This window comes from Fulmarus glacialis, unplaced genomic scaffold (assembly GCF_000690835.1).
Source record: "Fulmarus glacialis isolate BGI_N327 unplaced genomic scaffold, ASM69083v1 scaffold25922, whole genome shotgun sequence".
NCBI lineage: Eukaryota > Metazoa > Chordata > Aves > Procellariiformes > Procellariidae > Fulmarus > Fulmarus glacialis.
The window spans coordinates 48830-71123 of NW_009200575.1; the positions used below are offsets into that span (position 1 = coordinate 48830).

General features: G+C 39.1%; 1 protein-coding gene across 1 annotated transcript in view; it reads right to left on the minus strand.

Moving 5' to 3' along the window:
* The window catches only part of LOC104073759 (partitioning defective 3 homolog), a 66597-nt gene extending 45808 nt beyond the window's left edge, over positions 1-20789 (minus strand). Inside the window, exons 1-4 of the mRNA XM_009573648.1 lie at positions 20673-20789; positions 19149-19337; positions 18504-18674; positions 6984-7134 (exon numbers count right to left, since the gene is read on the minus strand). Coding sequence (XP_009571943.1) covers positions 6984-7134; positions 18504-18674; positions 19149-19337; positions 20673-20789 — 628 coding nt within the window. The remainder of the gene's footprint in view (positions 1-6983; positions 7135-18503; positions 18675-19148; positions 19338-20672) is intronic.
* Between the last annotated feature and the right edge of the window lie 1505 nt (positions 20790-22294).

The following is a 22294-nucleotide window of genomic DNA, read 5'->3' on the forward strand; positions in this document are numbered from 1 at the left end:
AGACTCAACATTATTCTGTCTGTTAAGTAGCAGACTTCATTGGGTTAATTTCTGAGAGTAGCAGTTAAAAGATGATATTTAGAGGGTTCTTACAAACTAGTAAAACACTGTTTCCAAGTAAAAACCAGTTTTAATGTACATATAAATATTATAAACCCACTACCACTGCTGCTTTTATAGGGATAAATATACATATGTAATATATAATTACATTTTCCAGTAATCATGTCAATGTACAAGATTGTATAACAATTTTCAAACCGCTGTTTAAAAAGCAGAAGCAACTTTTAAACCTATAGAAAACTTTATGCCACCAAAACAGACTAAAAGGCTATAAAGAATATCAGAAGGAATATTTTCATTGCAATGCTTTGCAACATAACTATGGTTAAACCTGAATAAATCTGTTTTTCAGGATACATGCATGAGATACAGAGTTGGGAGGATGGGGGTTATATAATATTACTTGGAGGAGAATATAGAATTATCACTATTTAAAATTTTAACTTGGAATAAAAAGAGGTTATTTCAGTATCTAGAAACACTAAGCTAAAACTTGCTCTAAGGAAAATAAAGATTTGCAAATCTGGATGAAAATTATTTAGTTATCTAAGGCAGTGGCTAATTATTCAAGTGTGATTCTTTCATATTACCTGCACATAATTTTTTATGTGATAGAACATCTTTAAAAATATTTTTTCCTCCTGGATATCGATGCTCGACTTAAAAGGATCTGTCATTTTAAAAGTTTGGTCCTAACTCTCACTACACGCATTCATTATTTCTGATGAATGATCATGGCATTACATGAATTTTATTCCTGGAAATGTATTATCTTACTAAAACAATTAGTAAAATTGTCACATCTTGTGAGAAGAAAAGCATTAGCTTAATCAACCACTAATCTGACAACAAACTGTAAATTATTCTAAAACTATGATGCACCGCAGTAATAATATATAGCAAAACTTATATTTCCGTAACATAAACTGCTTCTATGGAAATACTTTCACACTTTATTTTTCCTACAGATACGGAAAAATTGCATAGAATTAGGGGAAAAGAATTTTCCCTCTTTTCTTTAAAGGTTTCAGTTACCATCACTATCTTTGCATGCAATTATTAAAAAACAAGCAAACAAACAAAACCTTTTGTATAAAGAGCTAGCTAAAATCATCGCTGCACTAGATAATACATTTTGTATAGCTTTCAAAGGGGGGAAAACTGGCTTCAAAAGAGATCATTGAAGAAGGCTGAAGATGTGGCTGGAAGAAAAAGGTACTGCATGGTGAGCATCTCATCACTGTCAAACTGAAACGAATGTGTTCAGTTTGCATAACAGCTGATTCTTTGCCCAGCAATAGCTTCTATGATGGACAGGTTAATGTTTAGCCTAGTAATGTACTTCTTTCCAAACATAATGCCTACAAGACTGTTAACTCTGTAGTTAATAATGTCTCCAAAGAATTGATTGTGAAAAGGTATAACCTTATGGCATTCGGCAGATTGAACTTCCCATTTGAGAGGCTACAGTAATTCAGTAACATTTTTAACTTTTCACTACCCTTCTTTGTATCTGACAAGGGTGAAGACTGACATTTTAATAGTTGCTTTGGAATAAAGGAGAAAACCCATCTGACGTGCCTATGCTTTTCACTGCAGATGAAGCTAAAAACAGGTGAAAGGCTTCACTTCCAGCAGATGGTTAGACAGACCTCAGCACTGGAGGTCTCAATACGTCCTTTGTAGAGAGCTCAGCTGAAGTGGACAGAAAATACCCTTGGAGAAAGCAACTCTGCAAGCATTGTGAGAAACATTACAAGGAAACATCAAAGAAACTTCAAACCTAGTAATCATCAGTATATTTGACTGATCTACAAATCTAAGATGTTGCTCGAGCTGTCTACAAACCTCTCCAAGACAACAGTTTTCCCTTGGGCTAGAAAAGTGCTATAAAATTTAGACTCTGAACACACTTCAAGTCCATTTTTGCATATATTAATTCAACTTCAGCAAGGTAATCTGTAATAATATGTAGTATTTTGGACGGTGTAATAAGGAAGGGAAAACATTCTCCCTTTCAAGTGTGTCTCATCTCAGGACAATAAGGCTCAAATTTCTTGAACAAGTTACCAATCTAAACAAGTGGAGCCTCAGGACAATACCACACTATGGGGTAAGAAGGGTTCCCACCTTTCTGTTCAGAAAAAGAAGTCTCAGAGCTCCACTACCAAATGGCTGGTCTCCAGGTCTATGAAGACTTTCAGCTTAGAAGGAAAATTATGCCAAAGAGCAATACTTCAAACCTGTAATGGTATAGGCCTATAATAGACCAGAAAATAGTTTGGACCTGAATTAAACCACCAACATAAAGCCCTCCAAAAAAACCCTGAGCATCCACACTACATAAAATGAACAACAGGCTTACTCATGAAGAACTTAACTATTCCAGGTCCTTTCAAATCTTGAAAATCCCTGAAGTTTGGTTAATCAGTTTGCTGTAATAACTTGGCTCCCATACTACACTGCATTCTCATGGTACTTTATCTGGCTTGGTTCTTGTGCTTTTGCTATTGCTTTCTCTTTAAAGGAAGGTCTAAGAAATCTGTTGAATACCCTTACGATATGTTCAAAACCAAGTATTACTTTATGAGTGACTCTCATAAGCATTTTGATATTGTGGAATTCAGACCAATAGTACACCTCAAGCCTCTTCCACAAGTAGAGGGCCTTTCTTGCTCTGACATGGCAAGTGATTCCTAACCTGCCTGACCAAGAAATCAGCAACAGCTACTCTGTGATGAAGAATGAAGTATTAACCAAAGTAATAAATAGAGTAATAAATAAGAGAAATCATAATAAAAGAAAATAGTGTTGATGATAACAATAGCGATGAGACTTCCTACAGAAGAGATACAGAGAATTGTGCAATGAGCAATTAGAATTTCTCCAGATCTTCATTTATTTATTTTTCACTAACAGTATATTTGTCCCCAGCAATATACTGAGTTTTGGCAAAATTTCCCATAGATACTCACATCATCTAATTTTCCAAGCTAAAGAGAGGCGGGATTGGGAATACATGTGTGGGGAATGTCTAAAGACAAAAATGTCTCCGTTATATCCAGGCTTTGACTCTCAAGAGAGTGCTCAGATCTGTCAAGACTGTTGTAGCGGACCACCACATTCTGATAAGATTCCTGGCCAGGGAACTACATTCTGCTTGTAAAGGGTTATTTTCATTTCATTGACACACACTATATCTCTAGCTAAATTTTTTTCAGTTAGTGCTTCCTTCTGATTCTGTCCTTAAGATAGCAATTATTTATGTAGAGAATGAAGTATTTCCTGTTGTGTAGGAACTATCAAATTTTACAAAGTTCTGGGGGATCCTTCAGGATGAAAAGCAGATTCAGTGCAAGCTATTGTTATTCTGTGTACCCCCTGATAAATAACTCTGTATAGTCACCGTTAGCAACAAAACCCACCATGTTCATAAAAAAAATATCAGCAACTAGAAGAAAGAGATGAAAGAGGACTTTGTACTAAGCTGTTTGTTGAATAAGAATGATTTATATAGACAGCAGCTATGTATTTGCATATTGCAAAACTGAGGAGCATAATGGATGATATACAAGAACGGTGTATCAGAAGAAGACTTGAATTTTTAATCATAGAGCCAAGCAAACCAGCATAACAGAGTTGTTATTTTGAATGTACTAACAACATGCAACTTGAAAATATTAAAAATAAATAAATAAACATAAGGGTTTATTACAGCCATCTAATTCTTAGAAGAGAAGACCCATTTGTATAAATAAAAAAACACCTCGTCAAAACAAAAATGTCATTCCCTGAATACAGAAAGTGGTATCTCCTCCCCATCAGAAATTTTCAGTGAAATACTATCGAATGAAAAAGCATAAGAAAATCTATAATAGCAATAATCATCTACAAAAGTAGATCAACCTAAGAATCGTCAGAAACATTAAAAGATTTATGTAGCCTTTTTGCAATAAGCAAACATTATTTTACGTAATTTAAATCATGTTCTAAAATTGGTATTTTATTCCCACTCTCCCAGCAAGGCTCTGACAACCAGTTCTTGCTGTCAGTTATGGATTGAAAGAGTAAGGAAATTGTCTTAAATACCTTTCCTGAAAATTACATTAGATGTATTTAAAAGAAACAAAACTCTCTTAAAAGTTTTGTTCCAACTTTAGGCAACGACTGAAAAGAGCAGGCATTTTCCAGACCTTGAATATCACTTTTGAATAGTCTAACTGAGGAAGGAAGAAAACTCAAAATCCATCAATTTTATCCAATAGCAAAAGAAAGACCTACTCCTTCACACATGAAATCAAACTGTGATGTCCTCACTGCAAGGTACCGAGAGTACTACAAGTTTACATAGTTAAACCCATTGAGGGGTAAATAAAAAGACGTCAGGTGATTGAGAGAGCCCGTAAGTCAGAGGGGTCCTCGATATGGGGAGAGCACTCAAGGGAGTCAGCAGTGCATAAAGCACTCCTTTTGGCTCATTTTCATGGTCAGGACCGGCATGGGAAGGTACAGACCTCCAGACTTCCTCAGCCAGATTGTTCTTAGGACTAATCCTCACTTTTAGGACAACTTTCAAGAAAGGAGGAAAACTCTGGAAGCATCATGTAACACCACATATACATTCTCAAGAAAATAAAAAAAGTTCTGAGTTTTTTCTCATTATCAATGCTAATAGTACAGGAATTCCACTGCGTAAGAAATGAGTGAGTCTTACAAATGTTAGTTACTCTGAAACAAGAAACTGTACCTATCTCTCCCAACAGGTAATAATACCTCTCTGTTGTATGGCATGCAAGAAAACATGCATGCAATAATATCACAAAGATTACAAACACTGCAGTTTTAACTTAGTGGTACTGATTAATTCAGAAAAATTAGCATATTAGAAAACTGACTGCTACCTAAAAACTGGGTTTAAACATGACAGCTCTGTGAAGCTGCCGTGATTGCAAATGGGAATGACCCAGTCCTGGCAAGACCAGTCTTCAGTTACGCTGGACTAGATCACATATACTATGAGGTTCAGGCACAATTTGATTTTCCACGTGCTTACAACTAAAGCATCAATGAATTTAAGTCACAACCAACCAATTTTCTACATAGTTCCTGGTTTCTGAAAACAATACAGAAAAATGATGATTCAGAGGAAATCAAACCATTAATTTCAGGTTATAAAACACTTACAAAATGCAGGATGGATTTTCTTCCCTATGTCTACATTGTAGAGGTATCCAAAAGCATTAGATTTTAAGAGCTTTGGAAAGATTTTTTTTTCTTGAAACATCAGTTACTAGCTACTGCTAAAGGGATGATACCAGACTGATGAACCACTAGTTCGATTTGGCACGGCAAGTCCAGTGTTCCCTTGGTGTGGAAGTAAAGTGCATTGCTGACACACATGCACACAGACTCTCTCAGGGTTTCTTCTCCCATCACTGGACAAGCTGTTTAAGCGATAACTCTTTAACGCCTATATAAGCTTTATGTGTAAATCCTCTGCAACATTGATGGAAAAAGCAGAAGGTAGTGCTTTGCAAATGTTCTATCTGAAGCCTTGACACCACAAGAACTAGTGCCAAAGACTTAAAATTATTTTATCACTCCTTAAATTTGTCAACAAATAAATGGTTTTTAAAAATTGTTTTCTTTAAGAGCATATGACTTTGGGTGAAAAGTTTTCATGCTTCCTTGATTCTCAGGTATACAATTTTTCTTCTGAGCTGCACAAAATGTAATGCAATAGAACACAATATGATTTATTTCTAGTTACTGTTGCCCAAATGCACAAAAAAAAGACAAAAGACTTAACTGAAGAAATATCTTAAATAGCAAATTTCTGGATTTTCAGAGAGTTTAACAAGAGTGTTATTCTGCTACCACAAAGAAAAAGCAAACCCCAAAACACAAAAATTTAAAAATAAAAAACCAACAACCCCAAAACAGAGTGAAATATATATACAAACTGTTGACTGGAAAAAGCCTAAGTGGTGGACTTTCGTTTTCTAAGGCTGAAAATCAATCTGAAGCAATTAAAAACTAAGCTCAGCCTTGCTTCATATCAAGTTTATAGCAGCATCTTCTAATATATTCTGTGTGTATCAAGCACACTAAAAAAAGTCCCAGATTTAATGGCCACGTCTTATGTTTAAAACTTGCAACTGAAGCAAGCAATCGTCACGTCTTCTGTCAGGTGCGATATTCGTCAAGCTGCTTTTTGTGTTTAAATTTGAAAATCCTTTCAAACTAATCCCATCCTAGTCAGTAAATCCGACCACTCCTGTGGCAAGGCAAGTCTTTATTGCCTAGCTCTATACATCAGAAGCTGAACTGCTGCAGAACAACCGCTAATAAACTCATTATCCACTGGGGCCATGCAGATGGTATGGCACAGAATCTACACAAGGGATGCCTAAAATTAGTTAAAAGGTTTTAAAATTGGTGTCCTGCAAAGCAAAAATTCAAACAAATTAATGAAATGACCTAATAAGCATAAATGGATGCAAGTTTGCCTTATTTATTTTTGTACTTTAGTATGACTGAAACAGAGGAGAAGAAATGCTGAAATTAATTACAAATTCCCATGAGACACTGACTTTCATGCGAATGAAGACTCAACATGGAGACTAGACCAACCAATAATTTATTGTCCCAGATCAGGCACTGAAAAACCATATTAAATGCTCCTGTTATTTGTTCTATTACCTGCCACGGGATACGAAATTCACTTTATAATTCCATTTGACTTTCTTTCTCACATTAACTATCCAGAAGGCTTGCGTGGAACAATTTCAAGGCACGTTTTTAGTTGGTCGGTGCAACCTCCATGTTCCCTGATTCCCACATAATATATTAATCGCCCTTCGATGAATCACAGAGAGGAATAACAACACGCCCCGATTAGCAGAGCTGATTTGACTCACCCATTATCCTACTCAGCGCCGCGTTCCTCGTGGGCGACTCGCTGAGACCCTCAATCCCGCCGTAGAGGGAGTGGGAAATCCTCCGTTCCCGGTCGTCCAGCAGAGTCTCTATGGGCAGCTCTGGCCCAGAGGGGCTCCCAGGTGACTCCAACTGCACAGAGAGAGGAAAATCAGCGCCCAGGGTCCATTTAGCAGCATGGGGGAACTGTAACAACTTGCCTAAGGCTTAGACCTGTCTGGGCACCAAATGAGCTAGAACTTCTCACCCTGGACAAATATAATTTGCAATGACAGCTCTGCTTAATGACCAACTTTCTAAGACGCTTCACACTGCACCTCCCATGGTGCCCTGTCAAATTTCAAATCCTTCAGCAGAAAATTGGTGAAAAAACCCATTGCATTTTGATGTCTCTTTGTTGGATAATTTCTTATACAGACAGTTTTGGCTTTTTTCAATACTATCGGGCAGACAGCTGGGCCATCTTTCCCACACTGACAGCCTGTCAGAACAAGGCCCCTGTCAGGAGCGCGGAGCAAGAACTCCATTTGGAATTGGGCTGCTGGCGCTTTCTGAAGTGGTGCAATTTGCTTTCAAATGTAATCACCATGGAAACCCCCAGGAAACCCCACCACACGTATTAGTAACAAATACGCAAACACTCAAATGTTTTGTAGTTATGAGGGAAAGAAAAAAAAAGAAATCAGACTTCACAGTAACTTTTTTTTTTTTTCCTACTTATGATGAGTTCTTTGCTCTGCCTTTCCTGGCTTCAGGGCATAGAGACCTCGCGTGCTTCATTCAGCCTGGAAGCTTCCCTGATCCCTGGCACTGCTGCAGCATCCAAGCAGAGCCACAAAAACCAGAACTGGCAAGACCTGTGGTGTCCCACCACCCCAGCCCTCAATGCCCGGAGCTGCCGGGTCCCTGCCCACCACGACTGCAGGCAGACCTCCCCGGGGCATTACAAGACAGATGAAGTAGGTGGTGGAAGAAGTGATGGATACGGGCTGCAGGGCCACATGCACAGGGGAGAAGACTCCATGTACGGCTGCCTCCCCACCCCAACTGCTCTCCGTCAGAAGGCTCCCCTGAGTGACTTCCCAGCTCAGCCTTCGTTTGCAGAAGCTGGTGATCCCTTGTTTTCCTGCGTATGCCTCTCAGATTTTTCAAAAAGAGAGGAAAAAGTCGAATTTTCCTCAGTGAGCCCCAGGGAATCAGAGCTCAGTGGAAAGAAGCACCCGTGCGAGGCAAAGAAAGAAAACAAGTTGATATCATCTAGCTGGGTTTTGCCGTGGGCAGCTCCGCTGCCAACACAGCCCCTGGGAGCGAGGAGAACGAGCGCCCGTGTGCTCACCGGTCCGTTCGGGTGCCCAATTTGTCAGTGCCCAGTCACTCACTGCGGAGACAAGAGACACCCCACACTGTCACCCAGCCCTCGCACCATCCTGCCTTCCTGCCCCTAAAGCTCTTGGTTCACCCGAGCTCCACCACCCTGCTGGTGCTCGGTAATGCTACCAACGGAGCTTCGCTAAGACCACTGAACCAATTCACCTAAACAGCGTGAACTGAATCCAGCTCTATTAAAAAAATAAACAAATATTAAAAAATAGATGCGTTTTGTAGGGTAATCGGATGAACTCACACATCAAAGCATTAGCTGTTCTCACCAACACGCCTCTTCGTATCGAAATGTATAGTTCAATCTCAGGAACAACGTCCTTATACAAATCCCACAGCATATATTTTATATGTATTGAAATACGGGGGGACCAGATACTGCGAGATATTGAGCATGCTGCAAGTCTTTGAAGCCAGTGGGAACTGGGAGTGCTTACTCCACAGGACCGGTCTCTAAACGAGCACGAGAGGAGTAGCTCATAGTTTCAGGAATTAAAATAACAAGCAACATGTTTGTTGGTTGTTTTTTCTTTAAACAGCTGCCCGTTATTAATCACTCCACCCGCAATCCCCAGATGAGTAAGAAATGTACACTACGAAAGATTTTTAAAAATCTGCTTCAAGGGCCACAAAGCACTCAGCTGCAGTCTCCACAGCAGAGGCTTTGAAGTCAGCCCGATGGACTAACGACTTCTGACATTCGGGCGCTGGCGTAACGCCCGGTACACGGAGGGGTGGAGGTTTGCAAAACGCCGCATTACAAAGTCGAGAAGACCACGATCAGGAGGTCGCAGAGTCTGTGGAAATTATTATTTCTGTTCAAAGCCATCATCTCTTTAATATAAATGAGATATTTAATGAAGTTCCAAATTGTAGACTTATCTCTCCCAGTTTGATAAGCACTGGGGAGATTTACTGCATCGGAGGGTCAACACAATTAAAATTGGAGGCACGTCAAGCTGCAGGAGAATAATAAACTTGCAGTGCAAGTGAATTAGACTCAATAAGCTTTAAATTGTGAAATGAGGATTTGTTTTATTAGTTTTTTTAAATTGCAGATTACAACTGACAGCTTTACTGAAAAGTAAATTAAACAATATTTGTAGCCTCCGTTATAAAGGAATCTAAGGCAAATTCAAAAAGAATAGAAATGTTAAATTTGAAACACTGTAAGAAAAAAAAGCACAGCAACATTAGCCTGCTTGAGAGCTTAAACTTGCATGGTAAAGGCATTAAATGATAAACTAACCTTTGTTTCACTGCCTTTAAATAAGGTGTGAAAATATCACAGTGCTTTGGGATTTATTCTCCCATGCTATATTGATGACTTTACGTAACAAGTGTCCAGCTTTTAGTGAGCCATATCGCACAGTCCTTCCTCATGTGACAACCCATCAACTTTCAAACTCATTTGTAGGAACGTCTCAAGAGATTTTCAGAAAGATACTGACAAGAAGAAAGCTCTGAATCAGAGAAATACACAGAAATTCACTCCTGGTAATGCAGTGAAGTACAGGGTAAATAAAAGAAATAGCAGGAGCACTGTATTTAGATGGTTGTGTTTTGCAAAGTCAATCACGTATTTTATCATTTTCATGGGGAAAACTTTTTCCATTTCTAATTAGCATCTCAAAAGATGGGTTTAAACAAAGGCATCGACAGCCAACTACACAAATATTTTACAAAAGATACAATGCTGTTTAAAAAATAGCAAAAATTAGACAGGAATTACACAACTGGCTTTCACAAAAAAAAAAAGTCTTTTCCTTACATCGTTAACAGAAAGTTTGTGTAAGAAAAAATACATTGAATTTGGAAACTGTGCTGTGGGCAAGACAAAGAGATCAACAGTCCAACGCAAGATTGCAGTTCAAATAAAGACTTGTTCTTCCTGATGCATTTCTAATAAAGAGCCTGAATTCCAGTTCCTTCCCTTAGCCGGTATCAGTGTTATCCAGTATAATTTAGTTTGATTAACTGATAAAGAGTAGGTAATATAAACAAAGATGTATGAATTCCTGACCTTCATTGAAGGCCTGGCAAGGAAAGCAAGCTAGGCAGCAACTGGCCCTTATACTTCATACCAATAGCTGCCCCTAGCAGGAGCACTTCTTGGTGTGACAGTCCAGAGTCATGGACCAGTTGAGGTTGGATGGAACCACTGGAGATTATTTAGTTCAACCTCTTGCTCAAAGCAAGGTCAGCAAGAGCAGGTTGCCCAGTGCCTTGTCCAGTTGGGTTTTGAATACCTCCAAGGACAGAGACTCCACAACCTCTCTGGGCAATCTGTGCCAGTAGTTGACCACCCCCTCAGAAGAAAATTTTTTTCTTATGTTTAAAGAAATTTCTTGTATCTCAGTTTGTGCCCGTTGCTTCTTGTCCTGGCACTGGGCAGCCCTGAAAAGATTCTGCATGGGTCTTCTTTATTCACCCCATCAGGCATTTATAGATACTGGTAAGATCCCCCTGAGCCTTCTCTTTTCCAGGGTGAAAAGAGAGAGTTCCCTCTCTGGGTCCTAGCACTGATCTATAATAAATGATCATATTCGTAAAAATGCAATAAAACCTCACATCCTCCTTTTCTCTCCATTCTCTTAAAATAAAAATAGAAATAAGTTGTTGTTTTTTTTTTTAAATAAAAAAGGTCTCTAGCCTGGCCCTTTGTCATTCAGATAAGAACCAGCTGTTTGCTACAGCACTGTCTGTACTAACTAGCACAGCTGCTGCTTATCTAGATGATAAAAGGACAACTAATGTGGTCCTTTTTACTTAAACACCACCATCCATCCTATCTGAAGTTATGCACATAAATATGAAAAAAGTTTATGCACAAGAACATTGCCAAAATATTAAAAGCATAAACAAACTTTTTTTTTTAAAAGAAACAATAATCAGACTCCCTTTTTCCTTCAGAAAGTAAATTATCTAAATACTAGCATGCAAGCATTAAGGATTTTAAAGAAGTCAGTATACAAATGTGCTATATATTACACTGCATCCAGGGTACTGAAGCTCTTTCTGTCACACAGAATTATTCTCCAGGCTTTCTTCTTCTTTTTTTATCTGTGTACTGTGGCTAAGATGTCCAAAATGCTTCAGCTTCCTTTTTCAACAGAGATACTTTTACAATACTACTACCAATATTAAATATGGTTTTCTTTGGTACCACCCAAGTTTGGATCCTTCGTCAGGGACAGACTTTGCAAGACGTGAAAATGTAGATGAATAGTCAGTAAAAGGGTCAGGTTTGACTTACATGCACAATCATGCACTAGTAAATGTAAAATTAGTACAGTGTTTCTAAGAAATACTGCATTCTTGTTCTGACAATGTTAAAAGGCAAGCAGAAGACAAAAAAAATGCTTTCAGAATGGTGGGAAGGAACCCACACAACTTTGCAAAATGTAGTTAGATGGTAGGTTATGGGGTATGGGGAGGAACCTGGGCCAAGATGGAGCTTGTAAATTGATACCAAGGATAGAAAACAGATAAAGGAGAAAAAAGTAAGTCAAAATAAATGGGGACAGGTAGAAGGGCAGAACAGAAGACACAAGATACTACAAAATAGAAAACCACGAACATACTTTCCCAACAACTAACATATTAAAATGTTTCTTGGGATGTTTACTATTAGAAGTTTACCTAAGTACACTGAAAATCATGCACCAAAAAGACCACCAGAGGCCTAAAAGGAGACTATTAACAAATCCTGTATTAGAAGCTCAAGTAAAATGTGCCACAATTAAAAAAACCACCAATATGGCCCAAGAAATTGAGAGAAAGAAGGAAGAATTTAAGCAACACCCTTCAGAAGATGCTCAGACCGAAGGTAAAATGTTTACGAAGGACATCAGACATAGGAAGGTGCACAGTGAATCAGTTGGATCCCTTGATGGCAAGAGTGAAAGGGTTACTGAGGGGCAAGTCTGCAGTAGGGAAGCTCAATGATTTCTTTGCCTCAGTCTTTACTAACATGCTTAAGACATTGGGGAGATTTCCACACCTGACCCTATTCTTTGCAGCAAATAAAGAGAGGAGTGAGATCAGCCAGAAGAAAATACACAGGATCATTAGACCAAATGGGTAGTGAGATGTTAACATGTCACAGGTTGGATGACATTCTCCCAAAAGCCCTGAAGGAACTCAACCATGAAATTGTATAACTGCTGGCCAAAACATTCAACATACTGTTACGAATGGCCATGGTGCCAGACGACTGGTGGTTGCCTATATGTCTAGAGGGGGTCTTGGGAACTACAGAACAGGCATCTGACCTCTTTCTGGATAAAATGGTGGCATCTACAATAAAGAGTAAGATCACTGAGCATGATGGACATAGGTCCATGGGGAAGGCAGACATCCATGGGGAAAATCCCGCCTCACTGGGATGCTGGAGTTGCACAAAGGTGTCAGTAAGCTCTCCAAGCTCTCAGGCAATGAATCAGATGTGACATATATGCATTTTTAAAAAGCCTTTACCAAGGCTTCATATCAAAGGCGTTAAAGAAACTAAGTTTTCATTTTCTGGACTAAAATCTGGCTAAAGAACTGGAAACAAGATCAGTCTTCAAGGTGGAGAAGAATCAGCTGTATGTTCCCCCAGGGATCAGGGCTGGGAACAGCTTAGGCTGATGAGCAGCTTTATCAATGACTTGGAGAAGGGAGTGAACAGTGAAATAACCGTGTTTGGAGAAGATACTAAAGCCTTTTCGATAGTTAAATGAACTCCAGAAAGTCGTCACAAAACTAATCTAGCAAGAAAAGAAAAAAACCAAACCTGTCATATCAATTTCAAAGTAGGTAACTAGGTAATGCATGCAGGGAAAAATAATGCTGAATGTTTTATATTTCCACACATAGCGGAAAAAAATAGATGTTTGCTGGTTTCCTTTCTTTTATAATGAAACCACTCATTTGAAAAGTCTCTCTCACTGATCTGTCTACCAGTCAATTTACTTAAACAGTTGATGAGGTCCTTATATGGTCTCAATTCATGACTGTTTCTCCGCTTCATGGTATGCTCCATTTTCAACTCAGCAACTGGAGCAAAAATGAACAGGCATGCAGAAAGAAATTTGGGGATCTGCAAATCATTCGCAAACCTTTTTTTCAGGGAGGTTTGGCAAGACATTAATTCTGTCAAAAAAGGGAGATAGAAAAAAAAAAAACTTGAAATACCTCATTTTGAGGAAAATGGTTATGCTCTCTTTCTTAATGGCAGACAAGTGCTGCCTGCATGTGACATGAACAGTGCAGATGAGCAATCTGTGCCTCTAAGCTGTCCAGGTTGCAGGACTGAAAAGAGCAGGATTCCAAAAGTAACAATTACCTTTATTTTCTTGAATCAGCACATACTGCCGCCAGCTGCACGGATCTGCCTGACAGTCATGCCTAAGCGCTGTGTATGCATTATGGCCATACAGCCAGCAGCTGTTTGCCCATGCAGGCTAATCATAATAATATCACTAATTAACAGAACACGGCGCAAGGAGCTCCAGCGTTTCTCCTTAAATCTTAGGCTCCTCAGTAATTAAAAAAACATCAACCTTGAGTTAAAGATCCACAAAGCTGATGGCCATGTCTTCTGAAAACTGAGGTGTTAAGTACTGGCTGTATACAAATATCAAGTCACTGCTATTGTTATTCTTCCCATTTTTGCCACTGTCTGCACAACTTTGGAAATGTACCTTTAAGTCTTTCTGTGCTTATAAAGGAAAGTTGAAGAATCAACACACAATGCTGATCACAGAGGGCAAGGCTGAAAGATGAAAACATAGATTTGAACAGCATATTTAACTTTTTTGAAAGGGGGTGCAGGGAACCTTAGATATATCCAAATCCCAAACTAAATGTTTTTGTTACACTAGTCTAACAGCATCCATCAAATATTCACTGTGTGATTTTGTCTGGAGTGGCTGAGATATTAAACAAAGCTTTGCAAGGTTTGTAATAGTGTAGCTTACAGAATTAACTATATTACTGTACTCTGCATAGACATAATGCAAACAGGAGAAAAACAGATACGCAATTTTGGCTTGGAGTTCATTCACAACTACCACTCACTCCATGCTTATATCAATATTTACTACAAGATAATTCACTTAAAAACCTGGATGCATTATACTCTATCTCCTGGTGAGTCAATGAAAATTCTTTCTACAGGCTACTCTTCAGTTCAGTAAAACCACAACGCATAAAAACGCTTTTTACCTTCTGGGAAGTTTGTGGTCTCTTTTGAGTTTACAGTTATGTAAGAGCTGATGATGTAAATCATCTCCTCACTACCTCTCTGAAGACGAGATAATACTCTTATGGCGTTTATGTACATTTTTATTGTTACTATAATTGCTTTGAGGCTTAGTCTATAACATGAGAACTGGTGAAGCTGTATGAGAATAACGCTGGCATGAAAAAGGAGTATCAGAGGCCACTTCATGAAGTTTTGAAACAGTTTCATGCTCCAGTCAACTAGACTGTGACTTCTGAAGCCCAAGAAAGCTTTCTGACATAGAAACAACTCCTCTGCAGCAGATCAGAGGCAACTGTCCCTGCCTCTCTAAACCCAGGACGCCAGGGGTTGAGCCGTCCTCTCTTCTAGACAGCAACCAAAATACAAAATGCGTGAAAATTCTGGTCTGAACTGAAACACAGAGAAATGGCACTCTGCAGAACCGTGCCGTCACATGAATTCTCCTCGCCCTGCAATTCTTAGGACTGATTATGAAAATGAATATTAAAAGCAAAAGAACAGTATTCATACTACTAACTTTCTTAAAATCCAATTCAAACTCAATTTTACTGAAGAAAAAAGCAGACTGGGTTGCGTATCTATCTCAAAAGAACTCAGTTTGATTTTGCAAATGCAAAACGATTACTGGACTTGAAGCCAGGGGGAAAAAAAAAAGGCTTGGGTTTTTTGTTCTTTTTGCTGTTGGTTTTTTAACAGCCAGATAGCAAATGTTTTTATCATCCAGACGCTGCGCATAACGCTTTTTTGCATTGGCATTATCACCCCTTGTACAGATTCCCCTTCCGAGACACTTGCGGCTGCTCTGTGGCACGGTGGGAAATCCCAGGGCGCCGAGTCCTGACCTCGCACCGTGGTGCAGGACTGACCATGCCACTGGAATGGAGTGGAATGAACACTGCTGCTGGCGATGCACAAAAGGGAATATAATCGAGCTTGTTCCACTTAACTGTAGTTCTGCAAGACTAACAAAAGTGCAAGCTATATTTTTGTCCATAAAGTGGGCACATACAATGCTGAATCAACACAGGAAAGAAATCAGTTGGACAGGATCTTTTTTGTTGCTGCTGTTATTTTATGGTGACACCTTTGGAGAACCAAAAGAGAGAGAAAAGCATAGAAAACACCAGGGAAATACTTTCTCAAAAGGTAAACATCTCTTTTTGTCTTTAAGAAAAAACAGTAAAACTCCGTTTCTGAGGAACATGCTGGTAAAAGGTGTGATTTATCAAGATAGGGTCTGCCCTTCTGATGCTTTTACTTCTAATCTGCAAGCTCCTGAATTTGCTGCCAGTCAGATGTCTTTTTTTCTTTTTGTTCTAATACTGAAAATCTTTGCTGAGACTGTATACTAGGCTGGTGGCAGCTACCGGAATATTCTAAGGGGACCGCTTGTGTGCCAGCATGTCCAAGTAATCTAAGTTGCTGAATTAAACATAATATAGCTGAGGCTGCCAGATATGGCCAATATCTGGTGCTCCAGGGGAAAGTGAACATCACTGCGACGCTCAGTCGTGCAGTGCTGTTCTCCAGCTGGGTCTCACTCCACATATCCATTACTTAGGGGCTAAGGTGACTAAATACCATACTCATATATGGTATTCATAAAATCATAGAATCATTTAGGTTGGAAAAGACCCTTAAGATCATCGAGTCCAACCGTAAACCTAACACTGCCAAGTCCACTACTGAACTATGTCCCTAAGGGCCATGTCTACATGATACATAAATAATATTATCATAGCTTATCAATATTATATCTGATTAATAATATCTAAAGTTTAAATCCATCCAATTCTTGAACAAGGAACTAGGGTTTAATTGCAAAATGCCACGAAAAAAATTTCTCTCTTCACTTTTCATTTCATTGAAGTCTGGACATTGCAAGACTTTCAGAAAACCAGTGTCTTGAACACTGCCAGCTCAGCAGGTAAATACCTTTATGTCCATACAAGTTGCGCTTTCATCATATTAAAATATGCAAATAGTATTGACATCGTTATTTCCTTTGGATGAATGTGATGAAAGCAAGAATTCCTGAGAAAAAATAGTTACAAAAATTATTTTGCAAAGATGATCACTACCCCAATAATTGCATATCATCACTTTCCCAAACTATCATGGCTCATCTCACTAGCTTACTAAGGAGCTGGGAAAATCCAGAAAAAAATGGTAAAGTAGGCCCACCCTGCTCCCTCTACAGATATATTTTAGTGTATTTAAATCCGGTTCTAACATCAGTTCTTTCATCTTGGAGCACATATACTGTAGACTGAACTGTGCCATTTTTGCCATGTGATTTCTGCAAAATAGATTAGTGAACGTTACGCAGACGTAGGGCACAAAAATATTCTTGAGTGAGCAAAAAAATCTATTGGATTTAAGGAGCAATGTCTTGGTTCATTATTGCTGGATTTGCTCCATCATGTTTACAAACACTGCCTTGGTACGTTTGTTCTAGAAGACTTTCACTAACAGAAGAGCGAACATCTTCCATACCCTTTTTGGGGAAAAAAAAAATATATATACTAAACACAGAAATAGTCTAAAATATTTCACCCTTTCTATGTCGTAACATATAAAATACATCTGAAATTGAGTAGGAATAAGAAACAGTCTCCAAAGGACAGTCTGTGCCCTCTGGAGTCTGAGTTCAGAATTATGGTTAGAACAGGACATCACCAAATATAGAAAGGTCAGAATTCCTTCAACACCAAGTGAGAAACTGTGTGCATCCAACCTGGCTTCCTAGCAATGTGTGTATGTAAAGATGTGTATGTGTATTAAAGCTGTGTATAAGCAGTTAATCAAGAGGAGCTTAATACTTTTAGAGAGACTAGTGTCTTTTCACACATGATTTTATCATATGCTATGAACTGGAATTTTTTAAAGATCAATTTTATGCATTAACAAATAAACCATTCCCTTTCCCCCTAGGCAACATCAGCAGTACTAAACCAATTTGTGCACATCATTTTTGAAGCATGACGCTCAAGAAACAACATTTCCGATAAGACCTTACCGGTGTTAACAAGAATGACTTTTAGACGTCTTAAGAACAGATGCTTCCCTGACCCTCCATTCAGCTGCACCCTATTTAACTCAGTGCATTTCTCCAATTTGTCAAAATCATTTTGAAGTCTAATTCAGTTCTCCACAGCATCTGCAGTCCTTCTCAGCATCATATGCCCACATATTTCTACTATATAGCATTGTTTACATGAATCTAGAAGATAAACTATTAGAAATCATGAAAATATTTCAAAACATCAACACTTAACACTCCAGTGGAGGAGACAGAAGCTGCAAATAATATGAGAAAAAGAATCACCACTTCACCCTGAATTCAGTATTTCATATTTCCCTGCAATGAAGGCCAAAACACAACATATTTAAAATCCAAAATAACAGAATTATTTGCATCAAGTTTTGCAGAATCTTTACATGGAACTTTTAATTGCTTAGATAAAATATAATAATGAAATTTAAGGGCTCTACTCTTAATTAAAAAAACTGAAAGTGACAAAGAAGCACATCAGTTAACACTAAGTCTAAAAATGAAAGACTCAATAGACCTACATAAAAAAACTCCAAAGAACAAAAATCACGTAAACAGTGGGATCCAATTACAAAATCAATACAGTTTTATTCAGTGTTTCCTGTTATTCATTGATGAAAATACTCAAAAGAAAAACTTTATTGATCGGTAATAAGGTTAGCATGTCTAACACTGAAATTCAGATCGTTTTGTAATTCTCTCTTTCTTTAGCTTCTGAAATATTACTTTCCAGGTCTCAGAGGAAACATGACATCTCCTAAAACACAAATACCTTAGAAGTGAAAACTCCCAGTCCTGATATCAAAAGCGTATTACCTCATTGCATTTACTTATTCGCCTCGCCACAATAAGCTGAATCATTCCCCGTTTGTTGCCTTCAGTGGACATGGACCTCCTTAAAGTTTCCATAGCATCTTGATTTGTTTTGCCCAATAATGATTCTCCATTTACTGCTATTAGTTGATCGTTCACTCGAAGCCTGCCATCCTGGAAAAGGAAAGATTATAGCTAGTTACATCAAACACGCACAAAAGAAGTTTAGTCTGCTGGAGAGAGGAAAAAAAAACAAAGGAAAAATAATCAAACAACTATGCTTACTCCTTTATGGCCAAATGAACACCAGTATAATAGCTTCCATTGCACCCATTGTAGGAAATATCTATTCCAATTACAGATTTGCACTGCAAGCTATTATCATAACCTGTTTGCACAAATAGCATACTAATTGAACTGTACCAGAGATTGCTTGTATCCTTCCCGAGAAATCTGTAAAGGCTATTTAAATCCTGGGACGTGCAAACATGTGAATCTGAGTAGAAATCTAAATGTTACCTCTGATGGTGTAATTGGAAAAAGCTAGTTACAGAGCAATCTCATTCTTCTTGAAACTGTGGTTATTTTCAAAACAGCCTTATTATGGAAAACTGAGGAAGGCAAAGGTACACAGATGTTCCCTCTCACCTTGGATGCTGCTCCACCGTTAATAATGGACTTGACGAAGATTCCTAAATCGGCATGGTTTTCTTTTGACCGGTTACCTTTGACACTCACACCAAGTCCAGCTGATCCAGAGTCATTCAGTGGAACTTCAAATGTCAGGAATTCCCTGGTGCCATCAGGTGTGAGGACAAGCTCCTCTTCTTCCGCTTTCTGTCGGGAAGATTAACGTGGGTTTATAGAAGAGCATTTCTCTTTGGGAATTCTCTTCCCTCAGCTATTAGCATTAAAAAACCCTGCTTTTAACTACAATGCCACAATATTTTCCACAGTAATTATTTGAAGAAACATGCACAAATAGTGTATTTTCAATCACCTCTGGTTGATGCCTAGATTCAGAAATATCTTATGTTTGTGTCTAAGTGCTTTTCTGTCTAGTAAAATTATTGAATCATGTGTCATTACTGAATGTGCCATTAATACCAACTCACACGTAAGCTGCTATTTCATTAGCCAAAAGAGAGCTGTATAAGAAATACTTTCTTACTTGCAAATCTACAGAATTTTAAAAATATCATCATCATCTATGGTAGCTTTGCAGTCATGAGGAGAAACTAAGTGCAAGAAAATTAAATTCAAAAATTCCTCATTCACCTCATTTCATTTAAAACTAGCTGTGTTAAGAAAAACAGAAAATTACACAGCTGAGATCTGCAATAGCACATCTCTCTGCTATTGCCAGGCTTAGCATCAAATCCAGCTCTGAGTGCCAATTTTCCTGTCTTTCCCGGCTCTGCCCTTCACCTCTGTCCTCTTACCCACATCTTTGGTCCTTTGCTGCCTTCCACACCCAGTTTTAGCCTGGCTGGGGCAATCCCAGGTTTTGAACACCAGGAATTATAGTCCCAGACCTGCCAGTGTCCCTGGCAAGGAGCTGCTCAGTGACACCTTTCCATGCATCCGAAAGCCGTGCATACGCAGGAGACCGGCCTCTTGCTTTGCCTCCTGCCGAGCTCAGGGTGGCGGTGGGCTGGGAGCGGGGGCCCTGGGGTGTCCCCACAGAGCGGTGGCACTCGTGGGGACAGCAGGCATGGGCACAGCACCCAGGAAAGAAAATGGTCAGGCCCTGAGGAGCAGTGCTTATGCACAAGAGGCTGCTGCTGAAAGGAGGAATGGGAGGGATGCGCTGTTCACCAGCCCTGTCCCTTGCAGTAGACATTGTCCACTTGTCTCTGACCTTTCTTTCAGTTATAACAAAGTGGTTATAACCACTTTTGGTTATAACAATATCAATTAAAGAAAAAAGTCACGCTCCTAAATTCTCTGCAGTGGACCCAGTGTCTGGCCTCCAGAAAGATGCTAATGAACCCAACTGTGCTGTTTTTTTCTCACCCACATGAAGGAGAAAGAGTAAGAGAACGTCCACCAGAAGATGCACTGTAACGTCTCAACAGTTTGGAAGTTCTCTGGAAGAATTAATCTGGCCAATTTTTTTCCTAACCTTAGCAAATATGTCATCTCCCTTACTGACACTGATTTTATACTGACTTTTCCCACGTCACTCTCATCTATTTGCAAAGCTCGTTCCTCCTGTTTTTCTCCTACTCCCAGATACTTGGAGCAGGACAAAACACATGCGAAGTTAACGTGCATCTGCTTAGCCATCCCCGTTTCTTAAGACCTGAGGAAATGCAAAGCTGACAGGCTCTTTGAAACCCAAACACAGACTACGGCAAAGATGGATGTGAAAGCCATGTGGAGTACAGCAAACTGAGATGATCAATTTGGGCACAAGCATGCTAGTTGTGACACCATTGACCTAGAAATGCAATGCGAAAATGTCACGTGGGAAGGCAGTCAGACTGCTGAGAGAACCAGAACAGCCGAGGGAAGAAAAACAGGAGCTCTATCTTTTCCCACTTGGTTAAAAGAATGAACCTTAATGTGTTCACCAGCCCTTTCCCTTGCATTAGACACTATTTGCTTGTCTCTAACCATCTTTTGTTTATTACAAAGCATAATGCTTCATCAATTAAAAAAAAAAAAAATTAACACCCCCTATCCAAGTGCCACAGCTAAGCTGGCTTGCTTATGAATGCCATTATCCAAACACATCTCTTGGCCATGCAAATCAGCATGATCTGTGCTAGCTGTCAGGAATGGAAAGGTGCACTGTGTCCATGGAAAAAATACTGGATCTAAAAAATATTTCCCAAATTTTGGGAAAATTACAACCTTAATTTTCCTGTTTGGGTCACAAAAGCACTAGTTACAGCATACATTTGAGGTGCATCTTTTGTCAGGTGGCTGCAGAATAAAACAATCTGAGACAGATGCACATTACCTTTTAGTTTCTGTAACACTGATCACTTTCATATTCCTTAATAAATAGTAGGAATAAAAGCTTGTGAGCCGAAAGGGAGATAAAGCCATAGTAGGATGTATGGGCAATCCAAGGAAGCACATAAGCTTATTGGATTTTTCTTTACTACTGTTATCATAAATTTACAGTCAATCTTCCCCCTCCCCCAGTATTTTCTAATGTTCTAAAAAATAGGCCAGAACTTCAGCCACAGCCATCTCCCTTCCAGGGCAGAGAACTAAACTGCTTCCCTGCACAGCCCGTCCCTGTCGTGTGCACTGCTATATGCCAAAGGGTCGACTAGAGAGAGCATCTCAGTAAGCATCCCCAAGGACTTGGCTAATGGCCTCTACACTACTTCTCTTCAACGAGACCAAAGAGCTGCATTATCAGCTCAGCAGTGTTCTTAATGTGAGTCTTCTGCTCGCTTGTTTTCTACAGTCTTAAATAAGAAGAAGATCTAATGCTGATATTGGGCTACAGACACCTGAGTGCGGAGGTGATACTTAAGGCCTAAACCTGGAACAAACTTCTCCTTAGCAGCTGCACATGAGGGAGTAGATCGTGCATGTGAAAAAATGAGAAACAGCAGCCTCAGCACTGGAACAGAAGTAGTGAAGCCATGAGAAAATCGCTCAACTCACCGAAAGAAAAAAATTACCATTACCGGGCTAAGGCTAAATTGCTTTAGGGACTTCATCAGGTATCCACAGGTTTTTTTAACTAAGCCAGTTTGTTTCACCACCATACCTGCATCCGCAATTTTAGGGACATGAGAAGCCTTTTGCCCTCTAGAATGTGTGTGTCA